Source organism: Oncorhynchus keta, chromosome 5 (assembly GCF_023373465.1).
Source record: "Oncorhynchus keta strain PuntledgeMale-10-30-2019 chromosome 5, Oket_V2, whole genome shotgun sequence".
NCBI lineage: Eukaryota > Metazoa > Chordata > Actinopteri > Salmoniformes > Salmonidae > Oncorhynchus > Oncorhynchus keta.
The window spans coordinates 22,707,843-22,726,380 of NC_068425.1; the positions used below are offsets into that span (position 1 = coordinate 22,707,843).

General features: G+C 43.2%; 1 protein-coding gene across 1 annotated transcript in view; it reads left to right on the forward strand.

Annotated features, from left to right (window-relative positions):
* LOC118384205 (interaptin-like) overlaps positions 1 to 10,167 on the forward strand; it is a 25,338-nt gene extending 15,171 nt beyond the window's left edge. The window contains exons 2-15 of the mRNA XM_052519085.1: positions 1,852 to 1,956; positions 2,181 to 2,237; positions 2,460 to 2,528; positions 2,666 to 2,755; positions 2,874 to 2,983; positions 3,149 to 3,680; positions 3,802 to 3,906; positions 4,034 to 6,724; positions 6,897 to 7,044; positions 7,321 to 7,438; positions 7,789 to 7,948; positions 8,204 to 8,305; positions 8,603 to 8,689; positions 8,880 to 10,167. Coding sequence (XP_052375045.1) covers positions 1,852 to 1,956; positions 2,181 to 2,237; positions 2,460 to 2,528; positions 2,666 to 2,755; positions 2,874 to 2,983; positions 3,149 to 3,680; positions 3,802 to 3,906; positions 4,034 to 6,724; positions 6,897 to 7,044; positions 7,321 to 7,438; positions 7,789 to 7,948; positions 8,204 to 8,305; positions 8,603 to 8,689; positions 8,880 to 9,089 — 4,584 coding nt within the window. The 3' untranslated portion in view covers positions 9,090 to 10,167. The remainder of the gene's footprint in view (positions 1 to 1,851; positions 1,957 to 2,180; positions 2,238 to 2,459; positions 2,529 to 2,665; positions 2,756 to 2,873; positions 2,984 to 3,148; positions 3,681 to 3,801; positions 3,907 to 4,033; positions 6,725 to 6,896; positions 7,045 to 7,320; positions 7,439 to 7,788; positions 7,949 to 8,203; positions 8,306 to 8,602; positions 8,690 to 8,879) is intronic.
* The last annotated feature ends 8,371 nt before the right edge of the window (positions 10,168 to 18,538 follow it).

Genomic DNA, 18,538 nt, shown 5'->3' on the forward strand with positions numbered 1-18,538 from the left:
GTCAGCTGTTGGTCATGTGTTTGAGGCTGGGAGGGACTATCACTGAACAGTATCTCAAGTGCACATCTGTTTGTGAAATGACAGTCACCATGTTCTCAGACTAGCTCCGGTGATTAAGGTAGTGACTAAAGCATAAGTATCAGTCTGTCTACTCCTGACAACAACAAACACATGACCAGCATTTAGGATTAACACTACAGTATAGAACACATGTACAGTCCATACTGGTACACAGTATGCACATTGTACATTGTAGAAAACATACTGTTGATGTCACAGAAGGCTGCTGAGGGGAGGACGTCTCATAATAATGTCTGGAACGGAGTAAATGGAATGGCATCATACACCTGGAAACGTGTTTGATATGTTCGATACCATTCCACTCCTTCCCTTCCAGGCATTACTATGAGCCCGTCCTCCTCAATTAAGGTGCAACCGGCCGCTTGTAGTTGATTTTTCACAGACTATGGCTGGTGTACTGTATATATTTATGTTTATAATATGAGATACTGTATGAAGTGTTGAACCCAGTAATATGATTTAGTTAGACACATCATACACAGTATGGCCATCCCGTGGGGTCAAAGGTATAACGTTAATCTCTGATTAAATCCCTCTGTAGGATTTTTCTCTTAAGTTCCTGCCCGACGGAACATATTATCCCATGTGATCATTTATGTTCCTCCAGTTCCAGTTTTTTTTTTTTTGCAGGGGGGGTATTGGAGTGAGAGGTCAAATGCCTGTTCAAAGTTCACTCTGTCCCCCAGGCTCAGATTCCCCAGAATCCCCCTCACTTCCCCTTTCTCATCCTATCCCAGGGAAAAGAGACTTCATTGGAAGACAGCAACTGTCCAGAATGGTCAGTGTTGTTGGAGAAGACAGGAGGCTAGTTCACACTGCTGGCTGGAGCAGAGTGTTCTCTCCCTCATGTTACTGTTATGTGTCCTTGGATAGTTTTCTATGCAAATAGCTGGGCACAAGACGAAGAATGTTCTGGATTTACTGAAGTGTTCATTTTCCCCTTTTTTATTACATAAGAGTAAAAAGAATGAGGCTGTTGAAGGCTCAAGTAAATGAGAAAATAATCTTGTTTCATATGGTGCCGCTGTCTCTAGTTTCATTTAGCGCTGGCTAATCTAGATTTAAAGGGACTCTCTGATGTGTTTTTTAGTGCTATTTGGTTAGCCAGGATGAAACCCAATATGAGGTAGCTGTGGTAGGTAACAGTCAGGGATGTGGGAATCTTGTCAAGACAGAGATTTGGGACGTTTAACATCCCTGGGCTTGTGAGACTGGATGCCAGGGGCCATCAGGGATAATACAGCCTCCAACGTCTTTTCATACACTCCCCAGCCAAGCCCAGTCACCAGAGTGGAACTCATTCTTAATGTGAGTAAGGTTTAATAGCCCCTGTATAGAGAGCACTTCCTGTCTCCTGCTGTGTCCCACAATAAGCTTTACATCTCAGAACACTGCCTGCCAGAGACCTGCCATGACTTGTGGGTTCTCTGCTTGATACAATGCACACGTCCAAGCTGTCTCAGTCATGATAGACTAAAGGGAAATGACATCTTGTTTTTTATTACAGTAATACAGGACATGATGACGTTTGCTAATCCATCTGACACCTTCTACATTGTTACTTCAGTAATTAATAATATAATAATAATAATATATGCCATTTAGCAGACGCTTTTATCCAAAGCGACTTACAGTCATGTGTGCATACATTCTATGTATGGGTGGTCCCGGGAATCGAACCCACTACCCTGGCGTTACAAGCGCCATGCTCTACCAACTGAGCTACAGAAGGACCACAATTGATTGATAGTGTCCTGTTGTTACACCCAGAAACTGCAGTCGTGTGGAGATCTACGCCCAGGTCAACTCACCGTCCCTCCTCCTCAGAGAAGAGCTAAGTCACTGGACCGCAGGACCTCGGAGTCTGTCATGACTGTGAGTGCTTATTACTTCTGGAATGTCTGTGCACTGAAAGCTGTAAAACATGTCAGAAAACTGACACAGTTCAAACAAGGACCCTCTCATAATTTAAACAAGTAAAAATGAAAGCCCCAAGTGGATTGACGGCAGTTTACTTTTATGTTGGAGTGTCTGAAAGCAACTGTATGACCGAGCCTCTTTGAACTCCTGACTAACTTACTGTCTTATCTTCCTCACAGCCTGATTTGCTGAACTTCAAGAAAGGGTGGATGATGAAACTGGATAAGGAGGATCAGGTATAGGAATGGACAGATCCAGAATGTCTTTTACTTTGGTCACTGAACACCTTCCCACGTTTCTACCCCAAAGGCACATGGATCCGGAATGTGTGCGTGTACATTTAGTGATGTTTAAGGTGCTGTGGATCCTTGCTATGAAGGTGAAGCCTGACAGTTCAAATGTATTATGTAGTTTTCTGCGTCTAATATCCCTTATAATGTCTGTCTGCTCCCCTCTAGTGGAGGAAATACTGGTTTGTGCTATCAGCTGACAGTCTGAGGTACTACAAGGATTCCTTCGCAGAGGAGGCAAGTTCATGTGCATTTTCATTTTTACTGAATGAAGTACACACAGATATGTGATTTTGTGAGGACAGGGAAACATGGTTTTGTTATTTTTTTTCATCCCAAGTCTTGAATTAATGTTTGTCATCTTCTCTTGTTAGAACTCAGATCTGGAGGGGGAGATTGATTTGACCAAGTGTCATAATGTCTCAGAGCACCAGGTCCAGAGGAACTACGGCTTTCAGATCCATGTAATACTATATCTATACCTACAAAAATTGAAATCAACAGATGAATGTTGATCCATTCTATACATACAGTAAGTCTCCTATACTCAATCAAAGTAATATTCCTAATGTCTTCCCTCAGACCCAGAAGTGTGTCTTTACTCTGTCAGCCATGACTGCAGGGATACGGAGAAACTGGATCCAGGCCCTCATGAAGAATGTCCATCCATCTAACGCTCCTGATGTGGCCAGGTAAATGGTGTCTGTAATACCAGCCTCACTACTACATAGTAATACATTAGTAGACTACCACCATTCTATAGTAGTAATGGGAAGGTCTCTGCCTTCGTTTCAGCAGAATGCCTCATTTCCTCCGTCAGTAAGTATTTGTGTTATTCTGTTGTGATTGTAAAGCAGCTTGCCAGTCCATCACGTCCCTTGCAGCCCATCAGAGTCACTGCCCCTCCCTAAGCCAGACGTGACCCAGGACTCCTCCCCCTCCTCTGAGGTCCCTACAGAGAGAGTCCAGGGGCCCAAACAGAGCAGCATCCGTGAGAGGAGACGCGAAGGGTGCTCCAAGACCTTTGACTGGGCTGAGTTCAGCCCTATGGCCCTGCTAGCCTCTGAGCAGGAGGTGCAGCAGGAGACAAAGGAGCCTCTTCGGATGGAGTTAGGGGACCTGGAGAGGAAGAGGAGGCGAGAGGAGAGGAGGAGGAGGTATGACAGCATGCTAGGCTTCCTTGTGGGCTGGGAGATGGACTGTGACAGAGGAGGTATCAGTCCCAGGTCACCCAGGACTCACCAGAGGGTGCAGAGGGAGATTGAACAGTGCTGGCAGCAGGTGGAAAGGACTGCCTTTCGACAGGAGAAGACTGTTCCATTGTACACTGAGTCCCAGGGCAAGGATAAAGAGGATATGGGGATTCTGCTGGAGACCTACCACAGGAGGGTGAGTCTGTGTATCTCAAAATGATTCCTAACAGGAACAATGTTAACGTTATGAGGTGCTTTCTCTGCTGCTGGTTGGCTTAACGGTGGACTTACTTTATCTCTGTGTCTTGTGATTAAAGGTAGAGGAGTTGAAGGGCCAGTTGGCAGAGTCAGACCATTGCAGGCTTGAGCTGGAGGCTCATTTGAGCACTGCATTAGGACGCCAGCATCATGCCTCCCTGCCGGTAAGGCAAAGTATATACTGGCCTATACATATTATGGATATGCTCTGTATTTCCATCTATAATACTTCCACTTTGCAACAAGGATAACTACCTAATTATAGACAATTGTCTTGCCTCCTCCTGTAAGCTTGAGGCCCCAATGTGCCCAGAAGCTGATCTTCCCTCTTTGAAAAGCCTGACTGACATGTACAAGGAGACCAGAGAGCTCCTCCAGCAACAGGAGCTGAAGAAACAGAACATACAGGAGCAGCTCCAGGAGCAGCTTGGCCTGGCCCTGTCATCGGCCCCTCTGGAGAAACACAGCTCCCCTGGAACTTACCCATCACCACCACCCAGCATCTGGCTACATGACACCGAGGGAAACCTCCAGGGGCTGGAGGATCTGTTCCCTGACTGCCCTATATCAGTAAACACACCTGTCATGTCACCAACCTCAGACACAGAACTCTCATCCTACTCTGTGCCTCAGAATGGAAGTGAGAACAGAGGGCCTAACTTGGGCACTGAAACTAGCTCTCATCAACAGACATCGATTCCAGAATCGCACACAAAAAGTTGTGCATGGAGCCCAGATTCACTGAGCATGGGGGAAACTCAGGAAAGAGCCAACAGCGTGAGAATAGACAACCTACTATGCTGTGAGACACCCAGACCCACGGAGGAGTACGTAGACCCAGACCAGGCCATCGTGATGAGGAGACTATCCCAGGAGGTAGAGCTGCTCAGCAGCCAGAACGAGGCCCTCAACCAGCGCAACCAGGAGATGCTCAACCAGCTGACAGAGGCAGACAGAGAGATAGAGAGACTGAAAGCAGAGCTTATCACTCAGTACAGTGGGCCTCAGTTCCTCCCTGAGGCAGAGCAGCACAGCCAGACCAAAGTGGAAGGCCTGGAGAAGGAGCTGCGCAGGAGAGATGAGCAGCTCCAGGAGGCCCAGTCCCTACTAGCCTCAATGGACCAGCATCTGAAGGAGACAGAGGTACAGCTGCAGCTCAGGGAGGACACTTTCAAAGACCTGGGCTTCCCAGCAGAAGAGGATGATGATGATGATGATGATGATGATGATGATGATGATGATGATGATGATGATGATGAAGAGGAGGAAGCTGGGGAAGAGAATATCAACACACACCACCTTGGAGAGAAGGAGCGGGAACACCTTCAACAGTGTCTGCAGGCCATGGAGGCCAAGCAATTAGAACTAGAGAGGCAGCTCCAGCACACAGAACAGACCTGCAGGGAGCTGCAGGCCCACAACACACAACTCAGAGAGGCTGAGCGGTTGTACAGCCAGAGAGCCATGGAGGCAGAGGCTGACATTGTAAGGTTTAATGAGGAAGTAGAGAAGGAAAGGACGGTGGAGAAAGAAAGTGGATTAAGGTGTAGCAGTGAAGGCAAATGGCAGGAGGAGGTAATATTGGATTCAGGTGAAGAAAGGGTTCAGCAAGTGATGGAAGGGATAAGGTTGATGTCCAGAACCTTAGGGAGAGTAGTGCAGGTGATTGACAGGTCAGATATGGATGTGGTAAAGATGCCATTAGATAGAAAGTGTGTGGAGGTGAACAAGACAGTGGTCAGGCAGCTTCAGTTAGAGGAGGAGTTTTGGGGAAGGCTGTTGAACAGTTTGAAAGTCAACCCATCCCAGTCCAATGAGGATAAACTCACAGATGTGATTCTAAGTCAGATTTTAGAACACATGGTAGTGGAAAAGCAAACGCTCCTCCTAGCTCATAGTCTTTTTTCTCATAATAAGACAGAATTAAACATAAACACTGGAGGCCTGGACAGGATGAATGGATGCAGTTCTTTGAGAGACCTGGACATCATTGGAAACATAGCAGGTGAAACAGGTTCAGAAATGAAAGAGGAAGGTGATGATGAGAGGATATGGAATGTGTACAACCAGCATAATGACACCGATGACTTCATAAGCCGACATTTCACAGAGATCACACAGGAGAGAATTTTCCTGCTCAACCAAATCGCCTCCTCAGTCGGAGCCTCGGCCAATGACGAGCTCCAGTCCCTGGCACAAAGACTTTGTAATTTCCACAATGTAAATGATCCCCGGTTAGCTTCCATACACTGCACCGCCATGGAAGCCTTCTCATCCTATCGTCTCAGTAGGCTTAACACTCTACACAAGAGACAATTTCAAGAGACTCAACAGGGACTGCTCATTGCTTCTTCTCCTTTGATGTGCAGTAGATGTGCTTGGCTGCTGAGTGAAAACCAGCAGCTTGGGGGCAGACAGTCAGACCTGGAGAGACAGGGGAGTTCCTCAGTGGGATTAGGGTTGACCCCCCTGAGGCAGGGAGAACACATAGACTCACAGCAAACAGCCACACAGCTACTAGACACTGCAAGTGAGCAGAAGACAGAGACGCCTGCAATGAATGCTACAGGTAAAATGGAGGTGGAAAGCCCAAACCACAGAGTGACTGCAGTAGAGGAAGTGTGCTGGGTTAGAAGGTGTGCAGAGGTGGTGGAGGGTGACTTCCTGACCAACAGCATTGAGAGTTCAAAGATAAAGGTAGAGAGTAGGGTAGATGAGGTAGAGAGTAGGGTAGATGAGGTAGAGAAAGGAATCCAGGAAGTTGATACTGATAAGGATGTAGAGGAGAGGAGCACTACTGAACCCCATGAAGAAGCAAACACTGTGGGGGAGGAGGAGCTGGAGATTGTGTTATCATCACTGAGAGGTCATGTGAAGGATCTGGAGGAGCAGCTGTCTGTCATGGCCAACATGAAAGCAGAGCATGATGGTAGAATGGCATCTCTCCAGCTGAAACATAAGGAGGACATAGAAAAGCTAAAGGTAGGGCAACTCCCATAATAACAATTGTCGATGATCATCAATTATATTTTTGGTTGTTCCTGAATTCACTAGAATTAAGATGTAATGAACCAACCCCAGGGAGTAGTGACCATTATAACAATGAATCTGTGGATCACCTAACAGTCCACTGCGTCTGTGTTTGCCCCTGCAGGCCACATATGAGCATGGCTTTGTCACCATGGAGGAGTCCCAGCAGAGGATTGTGGGGGAACTGCAGCACAGACACCAGCAGGACCTGCAGCGCCTGCAGTTAGACACAGACAGACTGCTGGAGGAGGAGACGGCTGCTACTATCACAGGTGAGTGGGGACTGTGTGTGTGTGTGTGTGTGTGTGTGTGTGTGTGTGTGTGTGTGTGTGTGTGTGTGTGTGTGTGTGTGTGTGTGTGTGTGTGTGTGTGTGTGTGTGTGTGTGTGTGTGTGTGTGTGTGTGCGTGTGTGTGTGTATGTTTAAAGGTTAAACGTTTTTAGGATATTTACAGTATGTGTGAAGGCAGAGTTTCTCAGAATATTGATAAGCTCACATTCCCATGCCACTCTAATGGAGTGAACATATCCCCTTTTATTGTGGCATTAGCAATTGAAGCAATGAAGAACGCTCACCGTGCCGAAGTCAAGAGAGAGATACAGAGGGCATGCCATGAAAACAGCAATGCAGGAGATGTGAATCTTGGAGAAATATGCAGGCAACACAGGTAAATGTACTACCTGTTGATCTATGTGGTTGTAAATCGTCAAGGAAAGCACATGGCCAGATAGTACACTGGATTGGCTGACAAACACTGAGTTTTGGACTGATAATCTGCATTCTACCTGTCCTTGACTCTGTATATGTCTGTCTGTATAACACACAGTGCACCTTGTGTCTAGTCTTGGCTGTGGTTTTCAGCTCTCAGGATCATGTTTTGTGTGTGTGTGTGTGTGTGTGTGTGTGTGTGTGTGTGTGTGTGTGTGTGTGTGTGTGTGTGTGTGTGTGTGTGTGTGTGTGTGTGTGTGTGTGTGTGTGTGTGTGTGTGTGTGTGTGTGTGTGTGTGTGTGTGTGTAGTGAGGAGATGCTCTCCTGTCACAGGGAGCTGGAGGTGTTGTCCCAGCAGTACTCTCTGAAGTGTCTGGAGAGCTCCCACCTGGGCCAGGCCCTGGAGGCAGAGAGACAGGCTCTGTGTCAGTGTCAGCAGGAGAACCAGGACCTCAGAACTCGCAACCAGGCCAGTCACATTATGACCATGTATCATCACAAGTGTTTCTGCTCCAAGCCAACTAAATCTGCTGCCGGGTCCTCTGTCTTAACACACATAGTAGAATGCATAACGCATACTTTTATAAACGTCATATCAGACTGTTACAACACTCTGCAACAAAACCTTGAGGGTCCCTTACATTTCCCTTAGTATTTCCCAATTCTGTCTTTGTCAAATACAAAGTAGCAGTGTTAGTAATGATGACTGTGATTGTCTTTCCAGGAGCTGAGTGGCCATCTTGCTGCAGAGATCACCAGACTTTGCTCTCTGGCCAAGCAGGACATCTTCCCTCTTAGTCAGGAGAGAGATGTGTATGAGCTGGAGGTAAGTGTTCAGTAGTACTTCACTGCACAATAGCTATGCTGCTTAAGTATACCAAAAAATTGTTCGATATATTCTTTATCTAGTCCAGTCAAGTAAAGTTTGATGTAAAGGTAAACTGTATCTGCCTTTGACTGGTAACACCACTAGATGTCACCCTTAGCAACATGACCAACTTACAGCCTCTAAAACATATGACATACTCATGTGCTGTACATTCTGTGCTGATCTATGGCACCTTGGTCCTCTGGTGTTGTACCTGTGTCTGAGGCATCAACTGTGATTCTGTCTGACTGTTAGATCTCCCTGCGTGTGAAGGAGTCAGAGGCGCAGTGCCTCAAGCAGAAGATCATCTCGCTCAAGGATGAACTCCAGACAGCCCACAGGGTGAGATCACAGCACAGCACACAGAATAACAATAGCCTTTGTTTGTATAAATGTATGAAGAGTAGATATAAGATGGACAACACTATTGTCCTGCTATTGCCATGTATTACTGTACAAATATTAGCATGGGTCATACTCTATTTAACCTGGTAATAGTGCCTGTTTATAGCCTAATCCCTGTTCCCCCCAGGATAAGAGGTATGCAACAGAGACGTACAAGGACATCTACACAGAGCTAAGCATCATGAGGGCCAAGGCAGAGAGAGACCTGGGACATCTCAGGGAGAACCTGAGGTTGGCCCACAAAGCACTAGGAGAGCTCTCACCTGCAGTGGACACAGATAATAATGGTATACATAACATTAAGCTGGTGGTCCGGCCTTCAGGGATTCAGAGATGAACCACTGATGTGAAAACGACAAGGTGTTGAGTGCTGCCACTCTGAGGCCAAAACCTGCATGACAGCCAAGTCTCGCTGGATGTTTCCCCAACCACCTCTGGTTTTGGCAGCATCACTAGTCTGTATCGTACGGATGTCATTCATTGCGTAATACAGACAATTTGTGAATAACCTCATTCTGTTATGTGTCTTAATAATATTGGATGTATCTGAATCCTCTGACTGTTATCTGTGCAGTTTGCTGTAGCATGTCAGTTAGTCCTTTAGATTTTGAATAACCCTTGACGTTCTGTCCATTTCTTACACAAATGAAAGAAAGGGGCTCTAATTAGAAGTTATCTTGTACAGTGGTGCAGCATAACCCTATAGAGATCTACTTTGGGTACACATGTATAATACATATCTGAAACATCTGTTTTGCCTTTACAGTGTCTCTTAGGGGTGTGGTTGTCCGTTATTCTTCCTCATACATGCACTTTGACCTCTCAATACTGGAGCCAACTAGTTGGTTTTAATCTTTATACTGGAGGCAACTAATGGTTTTAATCCTTATACTGGAGGAAACTAATGGTTTTAATCCTTATACTGAAGGCAACTATTGGTTTTCATCCTTCTTTCATCCATCATATACTCCCTAGTTCTGTTAGACTGAATAATAGAACGGACTGTCCTGGTAATGTAGCCAACATTTTGGGCTGCACCTTGTGAATGATATTCTACAAATTCAGTGAATGGTGTAATGTTCTTGTATTTTCTGCATGTCTACGAAATGTAGGAATGTCAGCGAAAAAAATAGTATGCCATGCCAGTATTAGAAAAGATGTTGGCGATTCTTTATGTGGTCTGGCAGTAATCACTTTTGAAACACAAGCTTTACCATTATGATTTAATAGTCATGATGCTGGATCTGATTTCTGATATTTGTTTCTTTCTCCGTAGAGTGTCAAGGAAGATAACTGCAGCTGAACAAAGAGACACAACGCACAACATGGATTGTTCATCGGTCTATCCATGTTTACACCATTTAGCACTTAGAGATCCAAAGTTATATTGTCAAACATTTTATGTCCTATCTACCGTTGCTGTACTACAGAATTTTAAAAGCGCATTATTTGAGGATTCAGTTTTTTTTTTTTTTACATCATTGTATCTAAACGCACACTACTATTTAGCCTGTCTACGTCTGTAGATAGGTTAGACATTTTGTAGACGTTTTCCTGACGACTAACATTTATCTCAAGAAGTTTGTAAAATGTGTACAATTACTACACTGCTTTGTCCAATCCAGTTATTGAACAGGGATATTTCTAAAGACAGCTCAGATTAAGTTTGATTTTCTTACCTGTGAAATACATGAACAAGTATGTATGTACCGTCTGAGTCTATAATGTAAAAGTATTATTTGTTTGTGAGTGGGTGGTTTTATTTGGAGGCGTTTATCTTGGTCCTGCTAGTACACATTTTGATGTTCTTTATTCATGTCAGGTAATCTAATGATAAATTAAATGGATTTATTTTAAATAATTGCATGACCTTTTATCAGTCTGCTACTGAATAATCATCACATAATCAAATCATCAGAGGACAGGGAAATATACAACATATTATATAACTGTATTATATTTTATTTTACAACAAAAAAATATAATCTTTATCATGAATGGAAATGCATACATTTATCATTATTAATAAAATATTTGTTTAGGTCCACATCAACTGAAACTGACAAAACTCTCCTCTCCCATAATGCATTGCCCGTTTACCACCAGCTGCCAGCTGAGTTCTTTACCAATGCAAGTAAACTACGATATGCTCTTTTTGGAAAGGGAGCACCCCTTCAGCTTACTTTATTAATTTTAATAAGGTAGGTAAAATAGTTCGCTTATTTACAACGATTTTACAATAAGTGGTTCCTCGGCAACATGTTTGTTATAACGCGTGTTATTATGGATGAATAGCGAGCTAACTCCAGCTAGCTAGCTAAAGTCGGGTTGTCAACACAGTCGTTGGCTAACGTTAGCTGTGGTTATATTGCGGCTTTGTTTACACACTGTTTACAAAGGCCTGGAAGCAAGTAGCTAGCTAGCCACTAGCCAGCTATCGTAATCAGTGCACTCACCTGCAGCAAGGAACGACGAAGGGTAGGTAACCGGTACTATGTTGAACGGGCAGCTCCCATTTTTCTCTAGTAACAACGTTAGAAAGAGATCATATTTCAGAAATGGATTCTATCTCGAAATGGTATCACGCAATGCGACCTTACATTTTGTAGACTGAATTTGCTGTCACGAGTTGCAAATTGATAGTCATCAATAATAATATTAATGCTTGGTTTAACGATAAATTGTTGTTATAGTGATGCATTAATAGTACAGATGTAGGATCTTAACTTGATCACTCTTGTTGATGAGAATTTTCCTCAGTTGGTAGAGCATGGCGCTTGTAACGCCAGGGTAATGGGTTCGATTCCCGGGACCACCCATACGTAGAATGTATGCACACATGACTGTAAGTCGCTTTGGATAAAAGCGTCCGCTAAATGGCATATATCATAAATACAAACTTAAAAGTGTATTCAAGGTTTTAAAAAGCTTCTAAAGTTTGTAATTTAGCTTTAAAATGTCGTACATGATTTGCCCTAATCAAAAATGTATAAATCCCTACAAAACATGTTCATTAATTATAATCCACATAGCTAATAATTCACATTTCCTGTTGCTTCATGATTATGTTCCTGCTGTAGCAAACTGCCTCAAATTAAAATCCTACATCTATTGTGTAGAAAAGCTGCTTTTGAAATTCTGTCTATATAGGCTAGGTTTAAAGTTTGCCTACTGAATAACCTATGGGCTTAACCGTCTTTGTGACTGTATCTGTCTTAAGGTTATGGAGCTGTCGTCTCAAGACCCTCATCCTATGGCTTTGGATCTCTCAAAGAGATGTGGGAAGAGTCATCTGAATCCCAGGACCACAGAGGTTCTGGACCTGATGAAGAAGCCCAGCTGGCACAGCATCACTGATGACCATGTGTCCATGCCCTGCATGCAGCTCCTCTCTGAGAAAACACTAACAGACACAGGTGTCAGACTTTCCTACGGGACTAGGACTTGTGTTCGCTCCCCCCTTTTACATAATGGTATGGACAGAAGCTTACGGGACTCAGGGTTGTACGAGCCACACCCTACAGAAAGCCTAAATGCAGAGAGCCCCATTTCTGAAAGTATTGAGGGAGACGAGAGCCAGAGTGACTCTGATGTCATTTTGCTTGTTTCCAGTTCTAAGGAAGCACCCTCACCTCAGGACTATTTAGACAGGGGATCTGTTAGTCCCTTAGTGGATTCTCCATCCCCTGGCGCTGTCTCTTTGGGTGAAGCTAAAGGTTGTTTTCTATTGCCCCAGACACAGAGTTCCCCCAGTCCTGACAATACATATTCAGAGGATTCATCTGAAAGCACAGAGGAGATGTCAGTGAATGCAAAACCTGTTCTTAACCTGTCGGAATTAGCCGCTGTGTATGGGAAATATGTCAGGTCTCCTGTGGATGTCTCAAGTGATGATAGTGATGTCATTGAAGTTCCCATCACCAATGAAAAGAAAAAGATTCACAGTTTACCTGTTGATGTTCAAAATGAGAAAAGGCTGACAGGTGAAGCTAGTAATGTTGTAAATAAAAGCCTTTCAACACATCCTAGAACAATACAGCCTGGGGTCAGCGCTCAGAAACTCACCAACAATGTCACTCGCCATCATTCAAAATTACATACCAAAAACTCAAGTAGAGTATTACCCAAGGAACATTCTGGCGACACAATGGACTCAAAAGAGAAGTCATCTAGTTCAGAGGATGAGTCTTGGTTACAGCCAACTGTCTACCTGTACAGGTGTGTAGTAGAATCTGATGACTCTGATGTGGACCGTCGGACAGTTCGACAGAACCCCTCTGAGAGCCTACGTTCCTTTAGAAGGCCACAGAGAGGATCATCACCTGCTACAGAGTCAAGGTCCAAGGCCACACATGTGGAAGACATCCAACAGGAGTGGACAAAGCCCTCTTCACCCAGGAGCAAAAGGTCAGGAACCAAGCAGAAAACCCACCAGAGAAGCCCAGCAAAGCAGGCCTCAAGTAGTAGAAAAGCAGCAGCAAGTAAAACAAACCGGAGGAGGGAGAAACACAAACAAGCTAACTCATCCTCCATGTTCTCCCATGAAGAGGCAGAAATCAAGCTGAAATATGCAAACTACAAACAGGACAAAAGGGCCAGTAAATCAGAGGACTTTTGCCCTTTTGTGCACATGGAGCAGAGGGAGTACTCTGCTTGTACAGTGATCAACGATCAGCAGGAGGAGAAGGATGTGAGGCGGAACAAAGGACAGCAACAACAACCAACTGGGTCTTTGTCTGGTGTCGTTCCTAAGACGTCTTGTTATCGTCTGGGTCGCCTCAGCTCAAAGAGTAAGTGTCAGCCCCTAATGGTGTGCTGCCTGTGTGGTGGGTCTGCTAATGCTGTGGGCCTAGGGGACCTACACGGACCTTACTATCCAACTGAACCTGCTTTGGAGGAACAAGGCAAACAGCAGGCCCAGGGGAAGAATACAAGGACAGTGAACTGTCTGTAGATTGTAAGATAGGCCTATGTGGTCAGGTAGGGGAGAATGGGTTACATGAACTGAGCAATGTGCCTAGAGTAGAGGCTGTAGTTGATGACTGCTGCATCACAGTCAGTGATAGTGAAAGCTCCACATTGCCTTCAGCCAAAAAGCTCCGAACAAATGGCTGCGTGATGGACGGCCACAGTCTGCCTGTGGTGCCCCACAACACCAATGAATGCTGGATCCATGAGGACTGTGGCATATGGTCCACAGGTGTTTTCTTGGTTAAAGGAAAGCTCTACGGCTTGGAGGAGGCTGTTCGGTTCGCCCAAGAAACAGTGAGTCAAATTCAACGATATGTCTTTGAGATAATGTGCATTTGTGCTTGCATATCTCGAGTGCAACATAGATGAGAACATGAATGAAAATATGATCATATTGCTGTGTATGCTAAATCAAAATGCATTGGTGTCTTCCTAACATTCCTGAAATGTAGGTTCGGTTTGCCTCTCTTTATCAAAATATGTAAACAAGGTCAAACTGAAACAGTCTCTATAGACAGAGGATCATTATACTTGTGACTAGGTAACACACAGTGCCTTACTCCTTCACTGTTTCCTTGGCCTCTCAAATACAGCTTTATGCAAATATGCTTTTTTACAATTCCTTTCTTTTCCAGGTATGTTCAACATGCCACGCAGCAGGTGCAACCATGGGCTGCTTCCAGAAAGGGTGCCTCAATAAGTACCACTACTGCTGTGCAGCTCAGTCAGGTGGGAAGCTGTCCTGCTCTGCCTATGTACAATTATGTCACTGAAGAAACATTCTGTTGACTAAATGTTTTATTTTCTATCTATCTTTGCAGGCTGTGTGCTTAACGAGGAAAACTTCTCCATGAGATGTCCAAAGCACAAGGTAGATGTAGCAGTTGTCATTCCAGCAGTACCTGGTAAAATAACAAAACACCGGATGTTTAAGGAAATATATGTACATTTGTGAATAGCTATCTTACTAACATTTACAAATGTAGGTGTAATGATTAATAAATGGTGAGCAAACGGTTTGTAAATGCCTTCCTTGTAAATGGTTTATTATGGACCCTTAAAATATAGGGTTGCCTAAAGATCATTACTTTTTGATCTGAGATCTAGGCTATTAGCGCAGTGTTTCTGAAATATTGCACTTTTGTCCTTTCCAGAATAAATCATTCAGAAGTGTGAACATGCCAGATGACAGGAGAGAAGGAATTGGACACTATGGAAGGTATGTGATTTTCTATGCCCTTGACATGTTACATTCATCATGTGAGACCAGACGGTTTAAAATGTACTAACTATAGATGTGTGTCCTTTGGAAGAGCTCCGGGTTTATGGACGGTATTTAGTCATTGATGCTCATCAGTCAGTCTGTGAGAGATCTGTGATTGTGCATCATGTTAGAGCCTGTTTTAGTGTTTGGGACAGCTAGGCTTCCCTAAGACTGTTGATTTGATTGTTTTCTCCACAAATAAGTTGAGCATCTTTACCCAAAGTATGTTTAAAACAGGACTTAGGGTAAGATTTCACTATTGTTCAGTGACATCAAACTCAAACAAGTTTGTGCTAATGATCCTCTGGAGCACGTTGTTCCCAAACTGGGTCAGGACCCACTTGTTGGCTGTGGCAGGGGTCCAGGTGGGTCGGGGGATTACATTTTTTGTCCATTGCATTTTTAACAAAAAACATCATTTTTTTGGTGATACATTTTTGGGATAGAAAAATGCTTTGTGTGAATTTAAATGATTAAAACCAAATAGAAAATATGTAGAAAATATATTGCACCTATATATTTGTAAATAATAGCCTATAATCTTTGAGCTAGACAACCAGGCCCCATTTATTTTGTTATAATGTTTGAGCATTGGAATACAGCACTAATGTCACTTTCTGACCTTAGTTCCTTTGTTTTTGTCTTTGTTTTAATATGGTCAGGGCGTGAGTTGGGGTCTATGTTTGTTTTTCTATGTTGGTTTGAGTTCGGCCTAGTATGGTTCTCAATCAGAGGCAGCTGTCAATTGTTGTCCCTGATTGAGAATCATGCTTAGGTAGCCTGGGTTTCACTTTTGGTTTGTGGGTGTTTGTTTCCGTGTGAGTGTTTTTTCGGTTTCGTAAATTCACGTTGTTATTTTCTGTTTAGTGTATTATTTTTACACTGTATTTTTTACTTGTTCTGTCTGTGTATGTTTTATCACAGCTCAAACACTTAAGGTGGATTGCAAAGCTAAAATGTTTGGGAACATTAACATTTACATTTTAGTCAGACGCTCTTATCCAGAGCGACTAACAAGAGCAATTAGTGTTAAGTGCCTTGCTCAAGGGGAAAACATCGAAAGATTTTTCACCTAGTTGGCTCGGGGATTCAAACCTGCCACCCCCTGCTCTAGAGGATTCCAAATTCAATTTGGATTATTAGTTGATTAAGGAACACACACACAATCTACAGTGTCCGTTTGACAGGGATTGTGCACAGAAATGGTAGAAAAGCCATGATGATTACTTTGAAGTTTAAAGAGGTTTGAATTCCATTTAAGAATCATAACAGGAAGGTTTAGAGGCACAGCCAGTCGCTCTGCTGTTGATGAGTGCAGGTAGGCCTTCCCTCAGTGAGATGAGCTGTGTGGAACATGAGAACCTACCTAGTGATTGGGACCCTGGCAGAACAAGGTGTGAAAAAGCAATGGCACTGATTTGCCAACTGTGCTAAAAGAATATCCTCAATCTGCTGCAAGGGCTTCTGGGTTAACATTCATAGCCTACCATGTTGAAACTGATTTGATTTGCTCTGTAGTTGTAAAAAAAAAAAAAAAAACATGTTTTTATCTGGGGCTTCGCAAGAGATAAATGAGTGAATGTGGTGCATAAAATATGTACTTTCACACCCATGTCTATTTCAGTGTGTGACCTAGCTACTATATAAGTGTACTGTAAACTTGAGTAACTGATTATTTTTGTCCAATTCTATAACAGTGTCACTGATCCCTTGTGTTTCCCTGACAGCATCAGATAGATACTCTCCTTCACCCCAGATAAGAGGCTGTGGAAGAACTGCAACATTCTATTCATGTTTTCTTTTATCTCTTGAATGTTTACATTGAGTCCATGTTACTTTAGTATTATTAATGATTCTGAATTGATTGTACCAATGAAGCCAAATGTTCTTATTGTGTGTCTGCCTGCAGATGGCCGTAGTCTTTTTGGCCCGTCTCCACTGTGGAAGCTTGAGAGTTGTGTTGCCAGGTTTGTTGTGCTGTTTGCTTTGTTGAAAGACCAAAATATCACTGTTGGTCCTCTTTTTTATTTTGTTGAAGTTTTATATCTATGTTTGGTCTTTTTACCTTTTAATACTGAAATGACGATTGACATGTGTTTGTGTTCACAATGTGTGACAGACTTGCTATAGTTTCCTTATTTGATAGGAACCTTTATTTAATAGGAACCTTGAGAGGACAATAGTTGAGTTCAGTATTCATCCTAATTAACAGTGATTGAAAGGCCAACCAGTCACTCCCCTGATAATATGACTTGTTTTGCAAGATTGCTACTTTGAAATTCAGATTCCTGTATGTTACTATAAGGATTTTTGCATCTCAGATTATCCTGGTGGTATGCTTTGGTAATCATTCGGAACTAAATGGCAACAGAGGAAGTGATGGATCTCCAGAAAGGCCTCTATGTCTGCGCTTACACAGGCAACCCAATTCTGATTTTTTTCCCCCACTAATTGGTCTTTTGACCATTTTAGTAAAATAATATATCAGAATTGGGCTGCCTATCTAAATTCAGTCATAAAGGCATATTTATTTTCTATTTATGATTTAATCATGTTGTGCATATTTATTTATGTAATGTTCAGCTGACATGGTGGTAGTGCTGCTCAATGAGGAAAAGGTACAATGTTGCACAAAGTTTGCAAAGGTTCAACCCACTGGGCACACACTGGTTGAATCAACGTTGTTTCCACGTCATTTCAATAAAATTACGTTGAACCACTGTGGAATAGACGTTGCATTGATGTCTGTGCCCAGTGTGAAGTGATTTTGAATTTGACCTGATATCATTGGCTCCAGAGATTATCATTTTATACTGGGTTCTGTTAATGCAGTCCATTAAGGAAATGTATGGGTGTTCCAGTCTTACATATGTGTGAGGAAGAGATGGCTAACACATGGAATTAATTGTCTGTAACAGCTTGCAACTGTTGCCTTTTTGTCACCTGTTTGAATAAAAGCTGACATTCCTGTGTACGTCACCTGTTTTAAGATGTGATCATTTTTATCATAATTCATCTCTTTTATTAGATGTATCCGTGATTCAGTGGGACAGGTTAGGTTAAGATTTTCTATATAAAAATGCTCGAACATATGTTGAACTTGTGTTGCATACAACAAATGGAAGTCTGGATGTATCCGTGCTGTTTATGTTCTCTTTATGTAAGTACAGTAATTGTAGATAACTGCCTTATTCTAGACTGCTACGGTCATTTTGAACCATTCACCCTCTCCTTGTACGAATAATTATTCTGCAAACTGTTCAGACGCCTTCTGTGACCTTTTCTTCTATTCTTCTATCCCTGTTATCAGGAATAATCTGCTCTCAATGTTTTACTGCACGTGTCTGCCTCACTTTAAACTGGGTGTCATCCTGACCTGGTGGGTGGTGCACACAGAGCATATCTCACCTTGTTGAACCTAGAATATAACCGTGTTCCCACCTTCTAAAATAGACGGGCATCCCATTCCTGTGTGAGAGAGCTGTGGCTTTGTCTCCAGGAAGAGGGTTTAATTGAGCAAACCTCTGCATTTTAAGCAGCCAATTTCACAG